This window comes from Hyperolius riggenbachi, chromosome 8, assembly GCF_040937935.1.
Source record: "Hyperolius riggenbachi isolate aHypRig1 chromosome 8, aHypRig1.pri, whole genome shotgun sequence".
Lineage (NCBI taxonomy): Eukaryota > Metazoa > Chordata > Amphibia > Anura > Hyperoliidae > Hyperolius > Hyperolius riggenbachi.
The window spans coordinates 266,699,088-266,722,742 of record NC_090653.1 but is presented as its reverse complement, the minus strand read 5'-3'; the positions used below and the strand labels follow the sequence as shown (position 1 = coordinate 266,722,742).

At 47.9% G+C, this 23,655-nt stretch overlaps 1 protein-coding gene across 1 annotated transcript; it reads right to left on the bottom strand.

Annotated features, from left to right (window-relative positions):
- Window positions 1–12,532: 12,532 nt before the first annotated feature.
- On the bottom strand, window positions 12,533–22,502 carry PIM2 (Pim-2 proto-oncogene, serine/threonine kinase). The gene is made up of 6 exons (XM_068249889.1): window positions 22,277–22,502; window positions 19,292–19,398; window positions 19,152–19,202; window positions 16,664–17,027; window positions 15,625–15,801; window positions 12,533–14,626 (listed from the first exon to the last, which is right to left on the bottom strand). Exons 1-6 carry the CDS (start codon window positions 22,320–22,322, stop codon window positions 14,523–14,525), a joined length of 849 nt encoding a protein of 282 aa, XP_068105990.1. The 5' UTR covers window positions 22,323–22,502; the 3' UTR covers window positions 12,533–14,522.
- Window positions 22,503–23,655: the final 1,153 nt, after the last annotated feature.

Below are 23,655 nucleotides of genomic sequence, written 5' to 3'. Positions count from 1 at the left end.
AGCACATGAAAATATTGTACCACTTTTAGACCCTAAAATCAGAAGGAATCCTACCGCCAGGGAAGTTCATATTTTCTTTCCTGTTGACTTGGCTGTGAAGAATCTCCCATGTTCCAGGCCTGACCTGAAAGCAGTAAGTTCCACTTCGCTTTTTATCTCGTGTGACATCGTTTATTAAGGTCAGTCGAGCCCCATCCTGGAAAATACACGGAAGCAGATGTGGGACAGTCAAACATTAGCTTCCTCCTGTCATCTGTCACCTGTGTCTGTGACGTCCGCTGCTGTTTACCTGGCTGCACCTGGCCACTGCTCTGCATGCTGCTGCCCACACCCGGGATTAACCAGTTCTGTGTCTAGAGCGCCGCTGCAGAGGATCCGACAGGAGGGCCAACCTCAGTTTCTCTACAGAAGGCTGGACGGCGGCTCGTGCAACGGGCAAGGCTGACTTTTAAGTCAAACTAAAGTCATAAAAAAAAAAAGCAGTCCCCACATGGATCACTTTGTTTTTCCTTCTTTGTTTAGCTACCCTTAAGGCCCCTTTTACACTTACCTTGCAAACCTGCGGGCCTAGCACACTTACGGCGTTGTGTTGGACCTGACATGCCCGATCCACCGCAGAGTCACTGCAAAGTCAACAATACGTCACTGTCGGACTTCCATGGCGATGCAGCGGCAGCAGAAGTAATGTAAGTCAACACAGGAATTTTGAACATGGTGGCGGTGCACTTGCACGGAACGACAGGATTACGACCGGAAAACCCAGGAATCCTAGTGGTAGTAGTACCACTAGTACTTCCTGTCCAGCAGGGAGTATGTCAATGGGTGAGGGGAGGGCAGCCCTATATGCATATGAGCCTGTTGGCGCACTCTGCCACAGAGGGACATATTGCTTGCTTGGCAGTTGGAAAAAGATACCATTTCCCACAATGCAACGAGGTTCACAGACACCAAGCTGTCCGGACCATGGTCATGGCATCACTCTGTGGGGGGTGTTTCACCACAATATCAGCTACACAGACCATTCCCCCACCCCCCAATTATCTATCGAGAAAAGGTAAAGATTTCTCATGGCAAAGGGGGGTATCAGCTGCTGATTGGGATAAAGTTCAATCCTTCAATTAAAGCTCCTCTTTCCTTGGGTGCCTGTCCAGGTGGTGGTGCATGGTGTTCTGGGTAAGGCTAGAAAGAGTTTAGGTCTAGAGAGGGATAGGCTAGTTCAGGGGCCTTGGATTAATTCTTGCCAGAGTGTCAGCCAGGCGAACACGGTAAATCCAGCGCTGGACACTTGGGCGCAGCAGCGCAGGAGACTTGGGCGCAGCCGGCGCCACCATAGGCCGTAATAGGAACTACGGCTATCGCAGGAACAGGGAGTAACTTCAGCGCCGTCAGAAGACGGATCTGAAGTTGCTTTTAAAACAATAATTCGGCTTCCAGCAATTGCTGGAAGCCGAATTATTTCATTCCCCCACTATCCATGTCGGCCTGGAGGGGGAATAGTAATTAACACGGCCGGGACTTGTGCGGCAGCAGGATCAGCCATATACTGGCTGTGTCCTGCGCCCAAGTCTCCGGCGCCGTTTTCTCTCGTACGCCAGCCAGGCCTCCTACCTCTACACTCCCCTCCCCTTGTCACAGTACACAGACTCCTGCCTCTACACCCGACCCACACCCACCCACATACACAGTAATAATAATAATCCGAACATTTGTATAGCGCTTTTCTCCTGTTGGACTCAAAGTGCTCAAGAGGCCACCCTGCAGTGTTAGGGAGTCTTGCCTTGAACTCCTTACTGAATAGGTACTGACCCTAGCCAGCATTCAAACCCTGGTCTCCCCACCTCCTGCTACTCCCCTCTCCATAGGACAGTACACACAGCTTCCTGCCTCTCCCCTCTCCATAGGACAGTACACACAGCTTCCTGCCTCTCCCCTCTCCATAGGACAGTACACACAGCTTCCTGCCTCTCCCCTCTCCATAGGACAGTGCACACAGCTTCCTGCCTCTCCCCTCTCCATAGGACAGTGCACACAGCTTCCTGCCTCTCCCCTCTCCATAGGACAGTACAAACAGCTAGTACCTGCCTCTCCCCTCTCCATAGGACAGTACACACAGCTTCCTGCCTCTCCCCTCTCCATAGGACAGTGCACACAGCTTCCTGCCTCTCCCCTCTCCATAGGACAGTGCACACAGCTTCCTGCCTCTCCCCTCTCCATAGGACAGTACACACAGCTTCCTGACTCTCCCCTCTCCATAGGACAGTACACACAGCTTCCTGACTCTCCCCTCTCCATAGGACAGTACACACAGCTTCCTGCCTCTCCCCTCTCCATAGGACAGTGCACAAAGCTTCCTGCCTCTCCCCTCTCCATAGGACAGTGCACACAGCTTCCTGCCTCTCCCCTCTCCATAGGACAGTGCACACAGCTTCCTGCCTCTCCCCTCTCCATAGGACAGTGCACACAGCTTCCTGCCTCTCCCCTCTCCATAGGACAGTGCACACAGCTTCCTGCCTCTCCCCTCTCCATAGTACAGTGCACACAGCTTCCTGCCTCTCCCCTCTCCATAGGACAGTGCACACAGCTTCCTGCCTCTCCCCTCTCCATAGGACAGTGCACACAGCTTCCTGCCTCTCCCCTCTCCATAGGACAGTGCACACAGCTTCCTGCCTCTCCCCTCTCCATAGGACAGTGCACACAGCTTCCTGCCTCTCCCCTCTCCATAGGACAGTGCACACAGCTTCCTGCCTCTCCCCTCTCCATAGGACAGTACACACAGCTTCCTGACTCTCCCCTCTCCATAGGACAGTACACACAGCTTCCTGCCTCTCCCCTCTCCATAGGACAGTACAAACAGCTTCCTGCCTCTCCATAGGACAAGTACACACAGCTTCCTGCCTCTCCCCTCTCCATAGGACAGTGCACACAGCTTCCTGCCTCTCCCCTCTCCATAGGACAGTACACACAGCTTCCTGCCTCTCCCCTCTCCATAGGACAGTGCACAAAGCTTCCTGCCTCTCCCCTCTCCATAGGACAGTGCACACAGCTTCCTGCCTCTCCCCTCTCCATAGGACAGTGCACACAGCTTCCTGCCTCTCCCCTCTCCATAGGACAGTGCACACAGCTTCCTGCCTCTCCCCTCTCCATAGGACAGTGCACACAGCTTCCTGCCTCTCCCCTCTCCATAGTACAGTGCACACAGCTTCCTGCCTCTCCCCTCTCCATAGGACAGTGCACACAGCTTCCTGCCTCTCCCCTCTCCATAGGACAGTGCACACAGCTTCCTGCCTCTCCCCTCTCCATAGGACAGTGCACACAGCTTCCTGCCTCTCCCCTCTCCATAGGACAGTGCACACAGCTTCCTGCCTCTCCCCTCTCCATAGGACAGTACACACAGCTTCCTGACTCTCCCCTCTCCATAGGACAGTACACACAGCTTCCTGCCTCTCCCCTCTCCATAGGACAGTACAAACAGCTTCCTGCCTCTCCATAGGACAAGTACACACAGCTTCCTGCCTCTCCCCTCTCCATAGGACAGTGCACACAGCTTCCTGCCTCTCCCCTCTCCATAGGACAGTGCACACAGCTTCCTGCCTCTCCCCTCTCCATAGGACAGTGCACACAGCTTCCTGCCTCTCCCCTCTCCATAGGACAGTGCACACAGCTTCCTGCCTCTCCCCTCTCCATAGGACAGTGCACACAGCTTCCTGCCTCTCCCCTCTCCATAGGACAGTGCACACAGCTTCCTGCCTCTCCCCTCTCCATAGGACAGTGCACACAGCTTCCTGCCTCTCCCCTCTCCATAGGACAGTACACACAGCTTCCTGCCTCTCCCCTCTCCATAGGACAGTACACACAGCTTCCTGCCTCTCCCCTCTCCATAGGACAGTACACACAGCTTCCTGCCTCTCCCCTCTCCATAGGACAGTACAAACAGCTTCCTGCCTCTCCCCTCTCCATAGGACAGTGCACACAGCTTCCTGCCTCTCCCCTCTCCATAGGACAGTACACACAGCTTCCTGCCTCTCCCCTCTCCATAGGACAGTGCACACAGCTTCCTGCCTCTCCCCTCTCCATAGGACAGTACACACAGCTTCCTGCTTCTCCCCTCTCCATAGGACAGTGCACACAGCTTCCTGCCTCTCCCCTCTCCATAGGACAGTACACACAGCTTCCTGCCTCTCCCCTCTCCATAGGACAGTGCACACAGCTTCCTGCCTCTCCCCTCTCCATAGGACAGTGCACACAGCTTCCTGCCTCTCCCCTCTCCATAGGACAGTGCACACAGCTTCCTGCCTCTCCCCTCTCCATAGGACAGTGCACACAGCTTCCTGCCTCTCCCCTCTTCATAGGACAGTGCACACAGCTTCCTGCCTCTCCCCTCTCCATAGGACAGTACACACAGCTTCCTGACTCTCCCCTCTCCATAGGACAGTACACACAGCTTCCTGCCTCTCCCCTCTCCATAGGACAGTACAAACAGCTTCCTGCCTCTCCATAGGACAAGTACACACAGCTTCCTGTCTCTCCCCTCTCCATAGGACAGTACACACAGCTTCCTGCCTCTCCCCTCTCCATAGGACAGTACAAACAGCTTCCTGCCTCTCCATAGGACAGTACACACAGCTTCCTGCCTCTCCCCTCTCCATAGGACAGTACAAACAGCTTCCTGCCTCTCCCCTCTCCATAGGACAGTACACACAGCTTCCTGCCTCTCCATAGGACAGTGCACACAGCTTCCTGCCTCTCCCCTCTCCATAGGACAGTGCACACAGCTTCCTGCCTCTCCCCTCTCCATAGGACAGTGCACACAGCTTCCTGCCTCTCCCCTCTCCATAGGACAGTGCACACAGCTTCCTGCCTCTCCCCTCTCCATAGGCCAGTGCACACAGCTTCCTGCCTCTCCCCTCTCCATAGGACAGTGCACACAGCTTCCTGCCTCTCCCCTCTCCATAGGACAGTACACACAGCTTCCTGCCTCTCCCCTCTCCATAGGACAGTACACACAGCTTCCTGCCTCTCCCCTCTCCATAGGACAGTACACACAGCTTCCTGCCTCTCCCCTCTCCATAGGACAGTACACACAGCTTCCTGCCTCTCCCCTCTCCATAGGACAGTACACACAGCTTCCTGCTTCTCCCCTCTCCATAGGACAGTACAAACAGCTTCCTGCCTCTCCCCTCTCCATAGGACAGTACACACAGCTTCCTGACTCTCCCCTCTCCATAGGACAGTACACACAGCTTCCTGCCTCTCCCCTCTCCATAGGACAGTACACACAGCTTCCTGCCTCTCCCCTCTCCATAGGAAGCCTCTCCCCTCTCCATAGGACAGTACACACAGCTTCCTGCTTCTCCCCTCTCCATAGGACAGTGCACACAGCTTCCTGCCTCTCCCCTCTCCATAGGACAGTACACACAGCTTCCTGCCTCTCCCCTCTCCATAGGACAGTGCACACAGCTTCCTGCCTCTCCCCTCTCCATAGGACAGTACACACAGCTTCCTGACTCTCCCCTCTCCATAGGACAGTACACACAGCTTCCTGCCTCTCCCCTCTCCATAGGACAGTACACACAGCTTCCTGCTTCTCCCCTCTCCATAGGACAGTGCACACAGCTTCCTGCCTCTCCCCTCTCCATAGGACAGTACACACAGCTTCCTGCCTCTCCCCTCTCCATAGGACAGTGCACACAGCTTCCTGCCTCTCCCCTCTCCATAGGACAGTGCACACAGCTTCCTGCCTCTCCCCTCTCCATAGGACAGTACACACAGCTTCCTGACTCTCCCCTCTCCATAGGACAGTACACACAGCTTCCTGCCTCTCCCCTCTCCATAGGACAGTACACACAGCTCCCTGCCTCTCCCCTCTCCATAGGACAGTACACACAGCTTCCTGCCTCTCCATAGGACAGTACACACCGTTTCCTGCCTCTCCCCTCTCCATAGGACAGTACACACAGCTCCCTGCCTCTCCCCTCTCCATAGGACAGTACACACAGCTTCCTGCCTCTCCAGTCCCCTCTCCATAGGACAGTACACACAGCTTCCTGCCTCTCCATAGGACAGTACACACAGTTTCCTGCCTCTCCCCTCTCCATAGGACAGTACACACAGCTCCCTGCCTCTCCCCTCTCCATAGGACAGTACACACAGCTTCCTGCCTCTCCCCTCTCCATAGAACAGTACACACAGCTTCCTGCCTCTCCATAGGACAGTACACACAGCTTCCTGCTTGTCCGCTCTCCATAGGACAGTACACATAGCTTCCTGTCTCTCCCCTCTCCATAGAACAGTACACACAGCTTCCTGCCCCTCCCCTCTTCATAGGACAGTACACACACACACACACACAGTTTCCTGCCTCTCCATAGGACCGTACACACAGTTTCCTGCTAGTGTTGCCTGAATCATGAACGATTCGGATCTTTGATCCGAATCTATTTTGTAAGTCGAATCATCAAAATGAGTGATTCGGATCGCAAAAGGGGCTGGGTCAGGAGTGACACGCCCCCTCTCAGCGGGCAGCGGGGTCCTGGAAGCAGAGCAGAGGTGGATCGCTCTGTTGGAGGGGACTCAGGGGAGCCAGCCTTGCAGGGACAGGTAGAGGGGGAAATGGGTGCCACTGCCCAGATATGTGTAGAGCACACATACTGGCTGAAATGTGCTGCTCATTATAGGCTGGCTGTTCTGTAGTTGTGCACAGTGAACACATTGGAAACTTTTGGCTCATCTCAGTAACTTTGCAGGCACTGTGATTGCAGGGCAATATGATCCTCCTGCACTCGCTCTAAACAGCTGCACTTATCTTCTGGGAATGCTTTCTTTCACTGTGCGACGTTTCCATTCAAGGTATACAGATGAACATGTAGGTGAAATATAGGTAAAGCATGATTGCAGCATGTGGGTATTGTGTGCAGGCAAACATTTATGCTCTCTGCTTCCCTCCTCCCTTCTCTGTCCACTCATTGCCCTCTGTCCATCTTCTCCCCTTCTCTGTGTGTCCACCCCCCTCCCCTTCTCCTGCCCTGCTAGTCATTTCACCCCCCGAATGCTTCCCTTGTAAAACGATCTGAGATTCGGATCAAAGATCCGGATCTTTTCAATGATCCGATTCGAATTATCCAGATCATTGAAAAGATCCGAACTTCCCATCCAGTGGCGTAGCTAAGGAGCTGCAGGCCCCGATGCAAGTTTTACATTGGGGCCCCCCAAGCACTCTATACATAACAATTCATACAGCGCACCAAAACCTACAGTGTCAGAGGTACAAGAAGGGGATGGGGAGAAGTTGGTTTATGATTACCACTATTCAAAGTATCTATAGAAGTAATTATTATGATCACAGGACCAAAAGAGAGCAAATACTGTAGTTGAGGGAGGGCCCTTCGGGGCCCCTTTGGCTCAAGGGCCCCGATGCGGTCGCTACCTCTGCACCCCCTATTGCTACGCCCCTGTTCCCATCTCTATTTCCTGCCTCTCCATAGGACCATACACACAGCTTCCTGCCTCTCCCCTCTCCATAGGACAGTACACACAGCTTCCTGCCTCTCCATAGGACAGTACACACAGCTTCCTGCCTCTCCATAGGACAGTACACACAGCTTCTTGCCTCTCCCCTCTCCATAGGACAGTACACACAGCTTCCTGCCTCTCCCCTCTCCATAGGACAGTACACACAGCGTCCTGACTCTTCCCTCTCCATAGGACAGTACACACAGCTTCCTGCCTCTCCCCTCTTCATGGGACAGTACAAACAGCTCCCTGCCTCTCCCCTCTCCATAGGACAGTACACACAGCTTCCTCCCTCTCCATAGGACAGTACACACAGCTTCCTGCCTCTCCCCTCTCCATAGGACAGTACACATAGCTTCCTGTCTCTCCCCTCTCCATACAACAGTACACACAGCTTCCTGCCTCTCCATAGGACAGTACACACAGCTTCCTGCCCCTCCCCTCTCCATAGGACAGTACACACAGCTTCCTGCCCCTCCCCTCTCCATAGGACAGTACAAACAGCTTCCTGCCTCTCCCCTCTCCATAAGACAGTACACACAGCTTCCTGCCTCTCCCCTCTCCATAGGACCATACACACAGCTTCCTGCCTCTCCCCTCTCCATAGGACCGTACACACAGCTTCCTGCCTCTCCCCTCTCCATAGGACCGTACACACAGCTTCCTGCCTCTCCCCTCTCCATAGGACCGTACACACAGCTTCCTGCCTCTCTCTTCTCCATAGGACAGTACACACAGCTTCCTGCCTCTCCCCTCTCCGTAGGACAGTACACACAGCTTCCTGCCTCTTCCCTCTCCATAGGACAGTACACACAGCTTCCTGCCTCTCCATAGGACAGTACACACAGCTTCCTGACTCTCCCCTCCCTCTCCATAGGACAGTACACACAGCTTCCTGCCTCTCCCCTCTCCATAGGACAGTACACACAGCTTCCTGCCTCTCCCCTCTCCGTAGGACAGTACACACAGCTTCCTGCCCCTCCCCTCTCCATAGGACAGTACACACAGCTTCCTGCCTCTCCATAGGACAGTACACACAGCTTCCTGACTCTCCCCTCCCTCTCCATAGGACAGTACACACAGCTTCCTGCCTCTCCCCTCTCCATAGGACAGTACACACAGCTTCCTGCCTCTCCCCTCTCCATAGGACAGTACACACAGCTTCCTGCCTCTCCCCTCTCCATAGGACAGTACACACAGCTTCCTGCCTCTCCATAGGACAGTACACACAGCTTCCTGCCTCTCCCCTCTCCATAGGACAGTACACACAGCTTCCTGCCTCTCCCCTCTCCGTAGGACAGTACACACAGCTTCCTGCCTCTCCCCTCTCCATAGGACAGTACACCAGCTTCCTGCCTCTCCCCTCTCCATAGGACAGTACACACAGCTTCCTGCCTCTCCGTAGGACAGTGCATAGAGCTCAAGCGTGCACAGCATGCATGACTGTCACTGGCTGCCAGCCTGGTTTCGGATGAAGCAATCACAAATGAGAAATTTTGGCAAGATATAGTATAGTACCTGCAAAAAAAATAATTTCCTTCTTTAGCTGATGTGAAATAAATCACTTTTAGCCCCGGGCTGCATGGGTGAAAGTTAAAGTTGCTTAGTGAGGAGAACTTTGAGCAATGGCTCAGTGGTTAATATCAACCATTTATGTCTTTGGCTCTGGAAGCATAACTACACATCAGGACGCTGCTAAGATCCCTGAAGATCTGAGGCACTCCTGGGCACCAATGAATGGACATTCCTGCAGGGTGGTCATGACAGATTGTGGGCGTGGTGAAATAATGTGTGTGAACCTAACAGGGATGCAACTAGAACCAGTGGTGCCCCTTCCAAGCAAATCTTTAATAGTAGGAACACACTAGGCAGAATCGCATATGCGTTTTCCAATATGTGCTATGGGGAAAACTCATGCGATTCTGCCTAGTGTGCTTCTACCCTAAATGAATCCCTGTCATTTCTGTCCAAAAAGTCATATGAAATGTAATAAAATACAGTGTATTAATTTGTTTTTCCATAACCACTTCTAGAATCCTATAATTACAAGAAAGCAGGCATCAATTAGGTGCCCCCTGAACAACATAATTAGGCAGTATGAGCCACCAAACAACATAATTAGGCAGCATGTACCCACAAAACAACATAATTACGGTATTTTTTGGACTAGAAGGCTCACTTTTTCTCCCCCAAAAGTGGGGGAAAAAGTCACTTCGTCTTATAGTCGAAATGCAGGAAGTTCCTGACTTGTGAACGCCTGCCAATACGTACCTTCAACCCGCCGCAATGTCGGGGACTCCCTGTACTGTGCCCATGCAGAGGAGGACACAGGGGGACACAAAAGGGCATAAAGGAAGACAGAGACGGACACATGGGGGACACAGGAGGACACAAGGGGGACAGATTAGGACACAAAAGGTACAAGGGGGTATGAGCTACAAAGGGGCATAATACACAAGAAGCCCCTTCACCACGGACGCACCAGGTTTAGTATATATTTTTTTCCCCCCTGGTCAGGAGCGTCTTGTAGTTCGAAAAATATGGTAGGCCCTAAGTACCCCAAACTACAAAATTAGGCATTTTGAATACAAAAACTACATAATTAGGTAATGTGTCCCCCAGGTAGAGTGCCCCCTCAAACATAATTAGGCATCATGTACCCCTTAAGGCAGCTTTGTACCCTCAGGTAGCATAAACAAGTAGTGTCCCTGCAAACCTAATTAGTCAGTGTGCCCCCTAGTGGTGCTATGTAAATCAAAGGTTTTCAGAGGTATCTGTACAGAAAAGACACCATTAGGCCTGGTGCACACCAAAACACACTAGCAGATCCGCAAAATGCTAGCAGATTTTGAAACGCTTTTTCTTCTTTTTCTGTAGCGTTTCACCTAGCATTTTGCGGTTTTGGGAAGCGTTTTTGGTGTAGTAGATTTCAGATATTGTTACAGTAAAGCTGTTACTGAACAGCTTCTGTAACAAAAACGCCTGGAAAACTGCTCTGATCTGCCGTTTTTCAGAGCGGTTTGCGTTTTTCCTATACTTAAAGAGACTCTGAAGCGAGAATAAATCTCGCTTCAGAGCTCATAGTTAGCCCCTGCTAAACCGCCGCAATAGCGCCGCTAAACGGGGGTCCCTTGACCCCCAAACCCCCCACTGCGACACTTGGTCGCAGACTTGGTCGCTCCTGGAGGCAGGGCTAACGGCTGCAGCCCTGCCTCCAGTCGCGTCTATCAGCGGCGGATCTCCGCCTCTCCCCCGCCCCTCTCAGTGAAGGAAGACAGAGAGGGGCGGGGGAGAGGCGGAGATACACGCTGACAGACGCGCGTGGGGCAGGGCTGCGGCGGTTAGCCCTGCCTCACCAGGAAGCGCTCCCCCGCATTACGGAGCGGATTTGGGGGTGAAGGGACCCCCGGTAAGCCGCGGGATGGCGGCGGTTTAGCAGGGGCACACATGCCCCTGCTAACTCTGAGGTCTGAAGCGAGATTTATTCTCGCTTCAGACTCTCTTTAACATTGAGGCAGAAACGCATCCACAATCCAAAAAATGCCTCACCCCGGGAGTATGCGTTTCTGCAAAACGCCTCCCGCTCTGGTGTGACCACCCCATTGAGATACATTGACCAAGCGTATCCGCAGCCGCAAGCAGCTGCAGAAACGCTGAAAAAGCCGCTCGGTGTGCACCAGCCCTTACTCCCTTCTGCATCCTCTATCCTCCCCATGCACAGCAGCAATCCGAACCAGATACAAAGTGCTCCTCCATAGAGCTAATGTTAATTGCAGTGATTAGTGGATAACACCAGTAAAGTAACCGAGGCACCTGATAAAATAGCACTTGCATGCTATTTGTAGTCGCACTTTGCTTGTTCCTAATTGTGCTTAACCTATCACTATCCATAATAACTACTGAATATGAACTGTTATATTGCGGCTTCGTTTATAATGAAATTTAAAAAAAGGATGAGGACATGAAACTCGAAAATAACGTTTATATTTGTGGCTACTACTACAGTAGAATCTTGTTATAGTAAACCCTGATATGTTAAACCTCTGGCTATACTGAACTCAGTCCGACCATGCACCTGTATGAACATACAGTGTATGACCAATTCTGATCTTCTGATATAGTGAACTACTTGGCCAGGTACTTTGGAGTTTACTATAACGGGTTTATACTGTACATTGCATTTGAACTACTATTGAAATGAACTTCTATATTGCAGCTACAAAACATCTACAGTTTTCACAATGAAATTGAAAAGGATAGGGGTGCGGTTACAGTTCGAGTCCATTCGGCACCACCATGGGGAGGTTAAGGTTAGTCAATGGGGGGAGAGAGTGGGGGGGGTTAGGCACCACCATGGGGGGAGTTTAAGGTTAGGCACCACCATGGAGAGGTTAAGGATAGTAAATGGGGGGATAAGGGGGATTGGGCACCACCATGGGGGGTTTAAATGAAAGCAGGGGGGGGGGGGTTAAGTTTAGGCAACAACCGTTGGTGGGTGGGGTTGAGGTTAGGCACTACCAAAAGGGTATTAGGGTTAGGCATCGATAGCAGCTATAACTAGTAGAATATCGTTAGTTTGACAGTATTGGTTGATGCATTGTGACTGCATCACCTAAGACTGGAATCAGTGTTGATAGCCAAACTCGGTGCGCTCTGCTACCTCCTGTGCTACACATAAGTATTAGGGTGTCCTGCAAAAGGATCCAGGCCACCCAGCTAAGTGTTTCTGGCACGTTACCCAAATGAAATGGCCTGTCACTGTGGGCCAATACAGCAAAATGCAGATGGGGCCTTCAGCCGTAGGTACACTTGGTGGACTATAAAGACAGCATTGGTTGATGCAGTGCAGCACATATACTTTTCATCACCCAAAGCTGTGATTATAGCCAAGCTCAGTATGCGAGAGAATGGCTGCTGCTTCCTGTGCTACACATAAATAGTAGGGTGTCCCGCAATGGGGTCCAGGGACTTTTTTGGTGAAATCACAATCACACGACACAATGTTTTACAAAATATGCTCTCGGCAGTTTATTAAATAGGTCCTATAAAACATATTTACAAGTTTTATTTCAAGTAGAAAAGGGAGGCTAAAATCTCAGAATTAGATCTGTACATATCGATAATTAAATACACAAGTATTTACTGTTCCCACGCTAGCCGGTGGGAGTTACAACCTCGCATAAAGAGATCAGAATTTCCTCCACCAAAAAGTGGAAGCGTGTAAGAGAGAGGGCTACGGAGGCGGCCATTTTATTCTCTTTCTGGAAATGCAAGTTGCCTGGCTGTCTTGATGACCATTTGGTTTTGGTGAAGTCTTGGGCACAAGCCTGGAATAAGCATGCCGCCAGCACAAGGGATGGTCAGTGAAATGCAAATCATTTTGAGTTGATGCAGGGTTATGCAAATTTTGTATGTAAATACATTCAGCTTGAAAATGGACCAATTGAATTTTAGCTGTATTTGATTGGTTCATGTTCAAGTTGCATACATTTGCATACAAAATTTCCATAATGCTACATCAACTCGAAATTATTTGCATCTCATTGACCAACCCTACTTAGTCCACTACATTGATCCGCATAACAATCAGGCCAGTAGGATTTTTTTTTTCAAGGAAAACTGAAGAGAGAGGGATATGGAGGCTGCCATATTTATTTCCTTTTATAAATTGCCTGCCTGTCCTGCTGATCCTCTGCCTCATATTAGCCATAGACCCTGAACAAGCATGCAGATCAGATATTTGACTGAAATCTGACTGGAATAGCTGCATGCTTGTTTTCGGTGCCAGGCAACTGTCTTGTTTAAAATGAAATAAATATGGCAGCCTCCATAATCTTCTCATGTCAGTTGTCCTTTAAAAGAAACCAAAGGTGAGAGGGATATGGCAGCTGCCATATTTATTGCCTTTTAAACAATACCAGTTGCCTGGCAGTCCTGTTCATATTTCTGGTCAGTAGTGTCTGACTCACAAGCCTGAAACAAGCATGCAACTAATCTCGTCAGAAACATCTGATCTGCTGCATGCTTGTTCAGGGACTATGCAGGGCCAGATTTGTACTTTTCACCGCCCAAGGCCAACTATACCGTCTGTTTGGTTGTTATCTCTGTGTGCCCCAATGAGAATTCTACGTACTTTCCCTCATTGGATGTCAGTTGTCACAGATGACTATTTTAGTAATATGCGTATAGATTATAAGTTATGTTTTCCTTAAGAACTTTTATGTTATGTTTGTTATCTCATTAATGATGGACCTATTGAGTCACCATGAGAGTTAGGCTGAAGTGTACCTGCAGGATAGAGCTTACAGGTCTTGCAGGGACAACACAAGTACAGGACAGGGAGTTTGAAGGTTAAATCTGTTCTTGTAGATATGGATAGCTGCATAGAATAGCTTTACTGCCCCTCACTGAGCCGCCCCTAAATTTCTGGTGCCCTAGGCCATGGCCTATGTGGCCTTGCCAGAAATCCGGCCCTGGGACTATGGCTAAATCAGCAGGACAGCCAGGCAATGAGCATTGTTTAAAAGGAAATAAATATGGCAGCCTCCATAAGTCTCTTTCCTCGGGTTCCCCTTTAGTGAGAAAAGATGTCAGCCTTCATAGCCCCTCTGCCCACACCTTTTCATGAGATATCACTTTTGGGAAGACGGGCCCTTTAAATGGCACTTGTAGATGTTGCAATGATTGTCTTGGCAGACTTGTTCTCCGTAGGGAGACACTCCTGTAAAACCAGGTTACCCAACACACCCACTTTCTCTTGACATAAGTCATGAGTCACGGTTAGGTGTAACCCGCACGGTCGGTGGCAGCCCATTTCAGGACATCCTGTTGCCCACACCTCAGATGGTCCAGTCAGTGCTTAGAGCTGAGATAAGAGTTGTGAGCACAATGCCAGCGGTGGCCTCCAGTGCCCAGAGGAGTGGACGACGCCCCCTGGTGGCCACGCACAGCAGTCACACAGTCTGTGTATAGTGTGTTTAGATGCTGTCAGCAGTCTCTGTGCATTGCAGGAGTTACGTGCGGTCTTCTTTCATCCAGGGATGCTGCATTATCTGGTCCAGAGAGGGGCGCTCTGTGGGGCGAGTGGACAAACACCACTGGATCAAGCTTTCACATTCTGCAGAGAGAAACAGGAGTTTTATTATACAATATCCGGGGTTCCCAGCACTGATATAGCATACTTGTATCAATTGTAGTGGCATATGGCCACTCATTACTTACAAGGAAATAACTTAAAGGGAATGTGAAGCGAGAGGGATATAGAAGCTGCCATAGTTATTTCATTTTAAACAATACCAGTTGCCTGGCTGTCCTGCTGATCTCATTGGAACTAAAGGTGTCTGAATTACACACCTGAGACAAGAATGCAGCAAGTCCAGTCCCGTTTTTGTCAGAGACATCTGATCTGCTGCATGCTTGTTCAGGGTCTATGGCTAAAAGTATTACAGGCAGAGGATCAGCAGGACAGCCAGGCAATGTGCATTGTTTAAAATTAAATATCCATATCCCTCTCACTTCTGGTTCACTTTAGGCTGGCTTTACATCTATTTTTTGCATTGCAGTGGAGATGTGATGCTCCCACCGCAAAGCAAAACATGACCCTGCAGCAGAGGGCGCTAACAGGGTCATATGTATAGCCCCGCCCCATGCTCAGTGACGTACTCTCTGTGGGGCAGGAAGTACATCACCGGGATTCCCGTCAGTCCACACATGCACGCTGTGACGCACTGCGATCCCTCTTTTACACTGTGCGTTGCCCATAGACTTACATTACCCGAAGCACCATGCGTTAAACTTACATTACCTGAAGCACTGTGCGTTAAGCACAGTGTTTGCAGTAATGCGCTGTTACCCCTGGGTCGGCTTGGATACTTCTGGCGCTCCTCAAGGGACTGCAGCAAATGTGAAAGTCTCCACAGACTTTCATTGCTTTTGTGGCCTCTTGTGGTAAAATAGGGTAATGCAACGCAGGTTTAGCCTGCTAGTGTAAGTATGGCCACCTTTACATTGCTTCTGATGTCTTTCTGGACAGCCCCAGAGATAGCCCCTCCCCTTCTCCCTCCACTTCCTGGAATTCAGAAACTCCTTGTGTCACCTATTGCTTGGCTCACTTACCAGGTGTCACCGGGGTCCTGAAGTTCAGCTGGGCTTGTAGGATCTCTTGGTCTCTTTCGAAGGGGATGTCGCCACACACCATATCGAACAGCAGGATGCCCAGAGACCAGACTGTGGCCGGGACCGCCTTGTACCGCCGAAATGCCACCCACTCAGGAGGGCTGTACACCCGGGTGCCTGCCGAACACAAGAGGACATGCTTAGCTTGCACAAGTAATAACAATGTAATAGAATATTGAACATTTCACAAATTCCGCATATCTAAACAGCCTAGGTTAAATCATCACTGGGAGGGCGGGGCTACATGCCAATATACAGCAATATATAGATATATGAAGCTAAATATCTGGGGGAGTGTCCTGTACATGAGGCAGAGCAGCAGCTGAGCGCTATACATAACGTGATCCCGATGGCGATATGGGTCTCTCTTCACTTCCTGTTCAGTTTGCAAGTGCCAACCAATTACCATACAGCTTTGGTCCCATGTCATGTGACAGGGACGGAAACCACTTGATGATTGGCTGGCTGCATGCCACTGAAGAGGACCTGTATTGTAGCGCTCCACTGCCACTCGCCATTAAAGCGAACCTGACCTCTGGACTTCCTCTTTGCTTTAAAAGATAAGCAACAACATAATAGCCTTTAAAGAAAAACATTTCTTTGTTACAGCTTACAGAACTCCTGCAATAAATCTGCAGTGTGCCTACCCGTGTTTGTGGGGCCTATTGTTACGCTCCTGGATCCAATTTCAGGCTACGTACAATGTGGATTAAATTTGCATGCAAGTCAGAACTATTCACATCTTATTGCCCATTTCTTATGCTGATTCTTTTTGGTTTCCATAGTGTCTGAGTCACAGCCCTGGAACAAGCATGCAGCCAGCGGACACACACCTGATCTGCCTACTGGACTAATAATTCTGGAAATATTAGAGGCACGAGATCAGCACAACACCCAGGCAAGTAGAGCTGTTTTCAGTCAGCTATGGCTCTGCCCATGTTCATCTCACTACCAGATTCCTTTAAGAGACACAACTTACCGTCAAAGTCGGTGTAGATGGAATCCCGCAGCAGAGCACCGGAGCCAAAGTCGATGAGCTTGACCTCTCCGGTGAGAGGGTTGAATAGAAGATTCTCGTCTTTGATGTCCCTGTGCGTGACTCCGTGTGCGTGGCAGTGCGCCACCGCCTCCACCACCTGCCGGAACATGCCGCAAGCCGCCGCCTCCTCCATGGGGCCCTGCTCCGTGATCACATCGAACAGGTCCCGGCACTGCTGCGGCATCTCCATCACCAGCAGGTAACTGTCCGCAGTCTCAAACCAATCCAGGAGCTCGATGATGCCCTTGTGACCCTTGACCTTCAGCATCAGATAGACTTCCATAGGCACGCGAGAGCAGTTACCCTGTAAGAAAGAAGGGACAAGTCCATTGGTGAGTATCAGATTTTTTTTTTTTTAACTATTCACTTCACATTTACTTTAAAGCGGACCTGAATTCAGAACTTCCTCTCTGCTCTAAAAGATAAGCAACAGCATAATAAGCTTTAAAGAAAAAACATTTCTTTGTTACAGCTGATGCAAATCCTGCAATCAATCTGCAGTGTGTAGCGTAGGAAGGAACAGAGGCGCCAACAGAATAAAATCAAATTGGTAAAAAGTTTAAAAGTGCTTAGGAGGCAGTGGTGGACTTACCCCCAGCAAGCAGACACAAAAACTGTCTATTCAAGTAAAAAAAACAATTATTTATTGGTATACTCCAGAGTGGTTGCAACGCGTTTCACAGGCGTAGACCTGCTTCATCAGGCAATATAATATAGGAGCACACAACAGTATACGGTCTGGGTAACACCTAGCACCTCAGTAAGCACTTTTAAACTTTTTACCAATTTGATTTTATCCTGTTGGCGCCTCTGTTTCTTCCTACGCTACAATTATTATCCACCCTTGGTGGAGGGGGATACCCCTTTTTTCTCTTGTCTACAGAGAGCGACTTCTTAATCCTGAGTGGGGGGACGGGTCTAATATCCTCACCTGCCTATACAGTGGTTGCCTGGAGGTAACCCTGCCTTGTGAGTATAAACTTGTACTCCTTTTCACAAGACCAAATATTGTTAATACATACTACACAATATTGGGCTCTCGGTTTCTCTTTTCCACGTATAATCTGCAGTGTGTCTACTTCCCGCTTTCATTGAAGCAGACATAGGGTTGACTTCCTGTGTTTAATAATTAGCTGTGTCTGCAGAGGCAGCCAGTTAACACAGCTGAAATATCAAATTACAGTTGTGATTTGTCACAGATGAGGGGGAATTAGACAGGCTAAACTCTCTAAGAACATACAGGGTGCATTTCTCTATGTTTCCCTTCTGTCCTGTGTAAGAGTTCAGGTGCACTTAAACAGATCTCTCCCAGGTAATGATTTCAAGGTTATTCTAATCAAAGGTTCAGCACAACCACAGTTGTATTGCAATGGGACTGTAGTGATTTTATTTTTATTTAATGTATTTTGCACTTCAAATAGATTTGACATTTTTTTTAATATAGAAAATAAAATATGGCTTAATCTTATATTTGATTGGTCGCGATTTGGAAGTGTAATGCTGGGTATACACGATGCAATTTCCCATACGATCGACGGGTAATCTGCCAGGAAGTTGCATCGTGTGTACATGACCAAACTGCTACTGATCAATAACAGGATCGATTTTCCTGTGATAACTTCGGAAAATCAATCCCGTTATCAAACAGGAACAGATCGGACATGACGGAAATAATCGACCGATTCCCGTCAATCGGACAGGAAACTGCATTGTGTGTAATTAGCATTAGAGGAACAATGGCGAGTGGTAAAGCTAACCATACATTTATCGATTTTTCTTTTGAGTCATTTTTTTCAATCGAAATCGCGAGTGAATTGAATACACTTTTTGCTATTTGTTGAAAAGCGATCAATATCAGGCTGAGAATCGAAATCCTATCAGTTGACCAGAAAGGAAACATTCAGTTGATTGTGCAGGAATTGGCTGTTATCTCAGTCACTTCCAATTGACTGTAGATCGATTTTACCGTTTCTGATTGTGTGCATTGACATTGCAAGATTGAGTAATCGAAAAACTTTCAATTGATAGTTTGGATGAACTCTACCCGATATCGCTACCATTGTGTGGGGCTTTGATCAATTTCTTCTTAACACTTTTTGATCAAATAAAAAAAACATAGGTTCTTTTCCGTTAGCCGAGCGCAACCACTAGATGGCGATAAAACTCCAGCAGTTACATCTTTCCCTACTATCCATGGTGGCCTGGAGGGGGGAATAGTAATTAACGCCACCTAGAGGTGGCGCCCGGCTAACGGAATAGTACCAAAATATAACCCCACTGAGTATCAAGGGGTTAATCAAATAAAAAAATATATAATTCTATTGATCAATCAGATTTCGATGAGTGTATGGCTAGAAGATTAGAAAATTTACAAAGCTCTGCCTCTGCAATGGTTAAGTAGTGTATAGAGGAAGGAATCTTATCTTACCAGCTGTGCCCATTCTACCACTCGACTTTTGAAAATATGCTTCACGGCCACCTGGGGGAGCAAGAGATCAGTTAGACTCTGATGCCGAATGTACAGCTATAAGGGGTAAGTGAGAGACAGTAATTTCCTATAGCAATTACCTGCGTGTGGTCTGTCAGCCTCTTTGCCTCATAGACGGTGCCAAAACCTCCCCGTCCCAGCACAGACCCCAGCTGGTACAACTTCTCAAAGGGAGCCCGGTCCTTCCCTGGAACAACAACAAAGTCCATGCAGCAGTTAGGGAAAGTGTTTTCTACCACATATTATTCACACAGGCAGAATAAACAGATGTCAGTAATCTGTAGATCTCTGTAAGACCAACATATACATTTCAGTTAGGGGTCCATTAACAGTACGATTTTTCCTTCAGATCCAATCTTTCGGCGCGATTTGAATGATCGAAACTAATTGGAAGACAATTATCGATTCTTCCCATTAGTGGAACGATATAAGAAGTTTTTACATTCCAATTCAATCATAAAATCCAACTTTCGGATAGATTTTTTTTCCTTTTTCAATTGACTAAAGAATCGTATCACATCGATTTGCGCCACAAACGGCTCAATTTTCTATACAATTCGATCATGAAAATTGTGTTGAAAGATCGAAATTGAAGTAAAATTGTACCGTTAATGGGCACATTATAGTGTGATCCGGTTGGGCACAGATTTTGTCACAAAGCTTTTTCTAACGGCTGCATTTTGCAAATCAATTGTTTGCATATTAAAGAGCGGCTCCGCCCAAAATTGATATTTGGATTATAGGTGGACTAAGCCCCCTCAGTCATAAACTTTATATTTCGGAGACTACAAAAGTAGCTTTTTAATTTTTTTTTTACAATATTCACTTATAAATTATTTAGTCAGTGTTGGCCCCTCTCCCTGATCTACAATGTAAAATGTATCACTGGTGGTGACATCTTTAGTCTTGTCAGGTGCATCTCTGCGGAATGTTTGGTTACTGAGAGTTCCAAAGCCAGTACAAAGTATATCTGGTCTCACAGAATGCTGGGGAAGGGCGTGATTTCTGATTGGCTGCATGGGGCTGAACACATTGCTTTGTGCAGATATTTGTAAATTGCAGCTATATATACACACAGGCAACAGTGAAAGCAATTTACGTTTTGTAGCCTTGCAATATGAAGAAAATCTTGAGCAAGTCATTATTGGAAAGAATTTTCCACCCATCCTGTTCTGCCCAAGTGTGATTGCCCTCACAAGCCCATACATGTGTACACACATCCTCACAACACGTCCGCCTGCCACAGGTTACTCGGTGTACCCAATTACCTGGCACCAACACCCTGCTGACTAAACTGGCACAGCGCAATCACCGTGAGAGGTGTGCGCCACTGAGGAGGGGGTGAACTACAAGTCCCAGGATGTCCTAATAAGGTCACAGCAACAGCAATAATAATAATAATAATACTACACAAAACAGAGTCCTCTTACTTTTAAATAAATACCCGACTGCTCACTAATGTAACACATAACTAAAAATAATATAATGTGCATAAATAATAATTAAACATACTTTCAACATATAAACATAAAAAAAAACAGCTCCCTCTTTTTGGAGGTACAGTCCCTATTTTTGCTCCCCAGATGTCCTTCTGTCATATACTGTATATAGGTTTGTATGAATGAATGAATTATGTAACTGCAAGAGGTGTGTATACTTTATAAGCCATCTTTATATGATTACAGTCCTTATTTTAATGGGTGGATTGTCTCTCTAGTATTCCTAAACTACCACTGCAGCATCTGTGGAGGTAAATAAAAATGATTTTTGCCTCATGGTCCTCATATAACTGGAAGTGCAGTGAGGGGTGTGTTCTTTGCCTAAATACTTGTGTACTAAAATGTGTTCATCTTTCCCATTTCATTTACTGTATGCACAGGTACACACCCATACACACCTACTATGCATGTACACTGTACACATACAAGAATATACACCTTATACAACACACACATTACACATCTGCTATAATACACACACACATATTATAAACACTATACACATAAACACACACGCTATGCATATACAACATATGCACCATCACAACACACACATTATAAACACTATAAACATAAACATACACACTATGCATATACAACCTATTCACATACACACAAACACACTCTATGCACATACAACCTATTCACATATACAATACACACATTCTGAGATGTACACACTTTATAAAAGCACACTAATTACACAAACACACACACTACGCATATACAACCTATTCACATATACAATACAGTACACACATTCTGAGATGTACACACTTTACAAAAGCACACTAATTACACAAACACACACACTATGCATATACATGGTATTCAGTCTTAAGACACACATTGTACAAACATGCATGCACACACCAACCCAGACATACCGAACTATTCACACAAATTATACACATGCTATAATGTACACACAGTGGGCAAACACTATCACACTATACACAGAAACACCAAACTCACAGTCTTCATTCATTTCACCTCCATAGTGTGGCTCTCAGACTACAATCAGGCATGGCACACATGGCAGCAACCAGATTCCAGCCTTCCTTACTGGGAATTGTACCAGCTTAACCAAACACAACAATGAACCCCACTTACACATTGGACTCAGAATACCACCTTAACTTAAATGAAAACGTCAGCCTATATTTGCGCAGGGCTAAGGAAGGACAGCTGGCATCACTCTCTATAAAATACTTTGAATGAAAGGCGTGAGCAGCCTGGCTCCTTCCAGATGGGCTGTTTGCCTGGCAGGGCATGCTGGAACTTGTGGTAGCCCAATAGCTCTGGTTTGGGAAATATGAACATGTACCAGTACTGGTGATGTCCCAAACCACACATCAACATTGTATTTGTATTGCTGGATGTCCTGATTGTACAGAGGTGCGAATGTCTCCTGTATCTCTGCCCCCCACTGTTTGTTTTGTACTATGTACAGCGCTACGGAAGATGTTGGCGCTATATAAATAAAATAATAATAATAACAGCAGGAACATCAGTGGCAGGTGGTATACGGACAGCAGTGATTGGCTGTCAGGGTGCTCATCTTACCTGTGTTGGGGTTCAGACTGTCCAGAAGGGTGGTGATCATTTTCATATCGGTGGATCCCAGGATGATGATGGTGATCAGATGCTGTGCAGCCTCCTATTGGCTGGGCCAGGCGGTGATCAGACTGAAGACTTGTATGTCCTGGATGTGCACCCTGTGCTGCTCTGACAGCTCACTGAGGACCAGATCACTGGCAGCTCTAGGTGACTGTAGTAGAAGGGGCGTGACCTGTCAGAGGGAAAGTAACCCACAGCCAATCAAAGAAAGAAATTCTGACAGTATTCAAATGCCATCAAGGAAGCAGCCAATGGAATTTCAGAAGAGAGAGCGGGAGAAGTTGTGAGCATTAAGTGACATAAACATTTCCTATAGTCTTGTTTACCATCAGGGGTGGGTGGTGCTGCAGGAGGTGAATCATCAGCCCCACTGCCCTATTCTCTATCATTTCTGCTTTATGATAGAAACCGGCTGTGAGCTCAATCAGCTACAACATTAAAGAGGAACTGTAACCAAGAATTGAACTTCATTCCAAAACAATAGCTGATACCCCCTTTCCTACCAGAAATCTTAACCTTTCCTCAAATAATCATGGGGGTCTGTGTGGCTGATATTGTGCTGAAACCCATCCCACAGAGTGATGTCACGACCATGGGCCTGACAGTTTTTTTGTCTGACAACCTCAATGCATTATGGGAAATAACTGCTTTTTCCAACTGCCAAGCAAGCAGTATCTCCCTCTCTGTATAGAACTCTCCGTAACGAACATTCCGCACGTATCACCTGGCAGGGCTAAAGATGTCACCACCAGTGATACATTTCAGAATGTAAATCAGGGACAGGAAAGATTTTACAATGGGCAAACACTGAGTAAATAATCTATAAATAAATATTGTAAACAATAAGCTATTTTATTAATTATGTTATTTTCACTACAGTTCCTCTTTAACACCATTGACGGAGGGGGCGAGAATAATATCGATTATCTCATTACAGTGGCACCTGTCAGGGGCTGGGATGTATTATGCAGCTAGTGATAAAGTCAGAACGTCGTGTGTTGGAAGCAGGAAAAATGGGCAAGTGTAAAACTCTGAGCAACTTTGACGAGGGACAAATTGTAATGGTTAGATGGGTTTGGCTAACATTGCTACAAAGTCTACCCCTGTATGAAGGTGCCCTGCGGTGGGTTACACTCAGGGCCAGCTCTACAGTGTCTCCCACCCGAAGCAAGTTTGCCTACCCAATCACAACTGCATTGCTTTCTGTGGACGGATTCGACTTGATGCCCCTTTTACACATGGAGGGTAAACCTGCGGTGTGTTACCCTAATTTGCCACAAGGGGACTGCAAAAGCAATGGAAGTCTATGGAGACTTTCACAATTT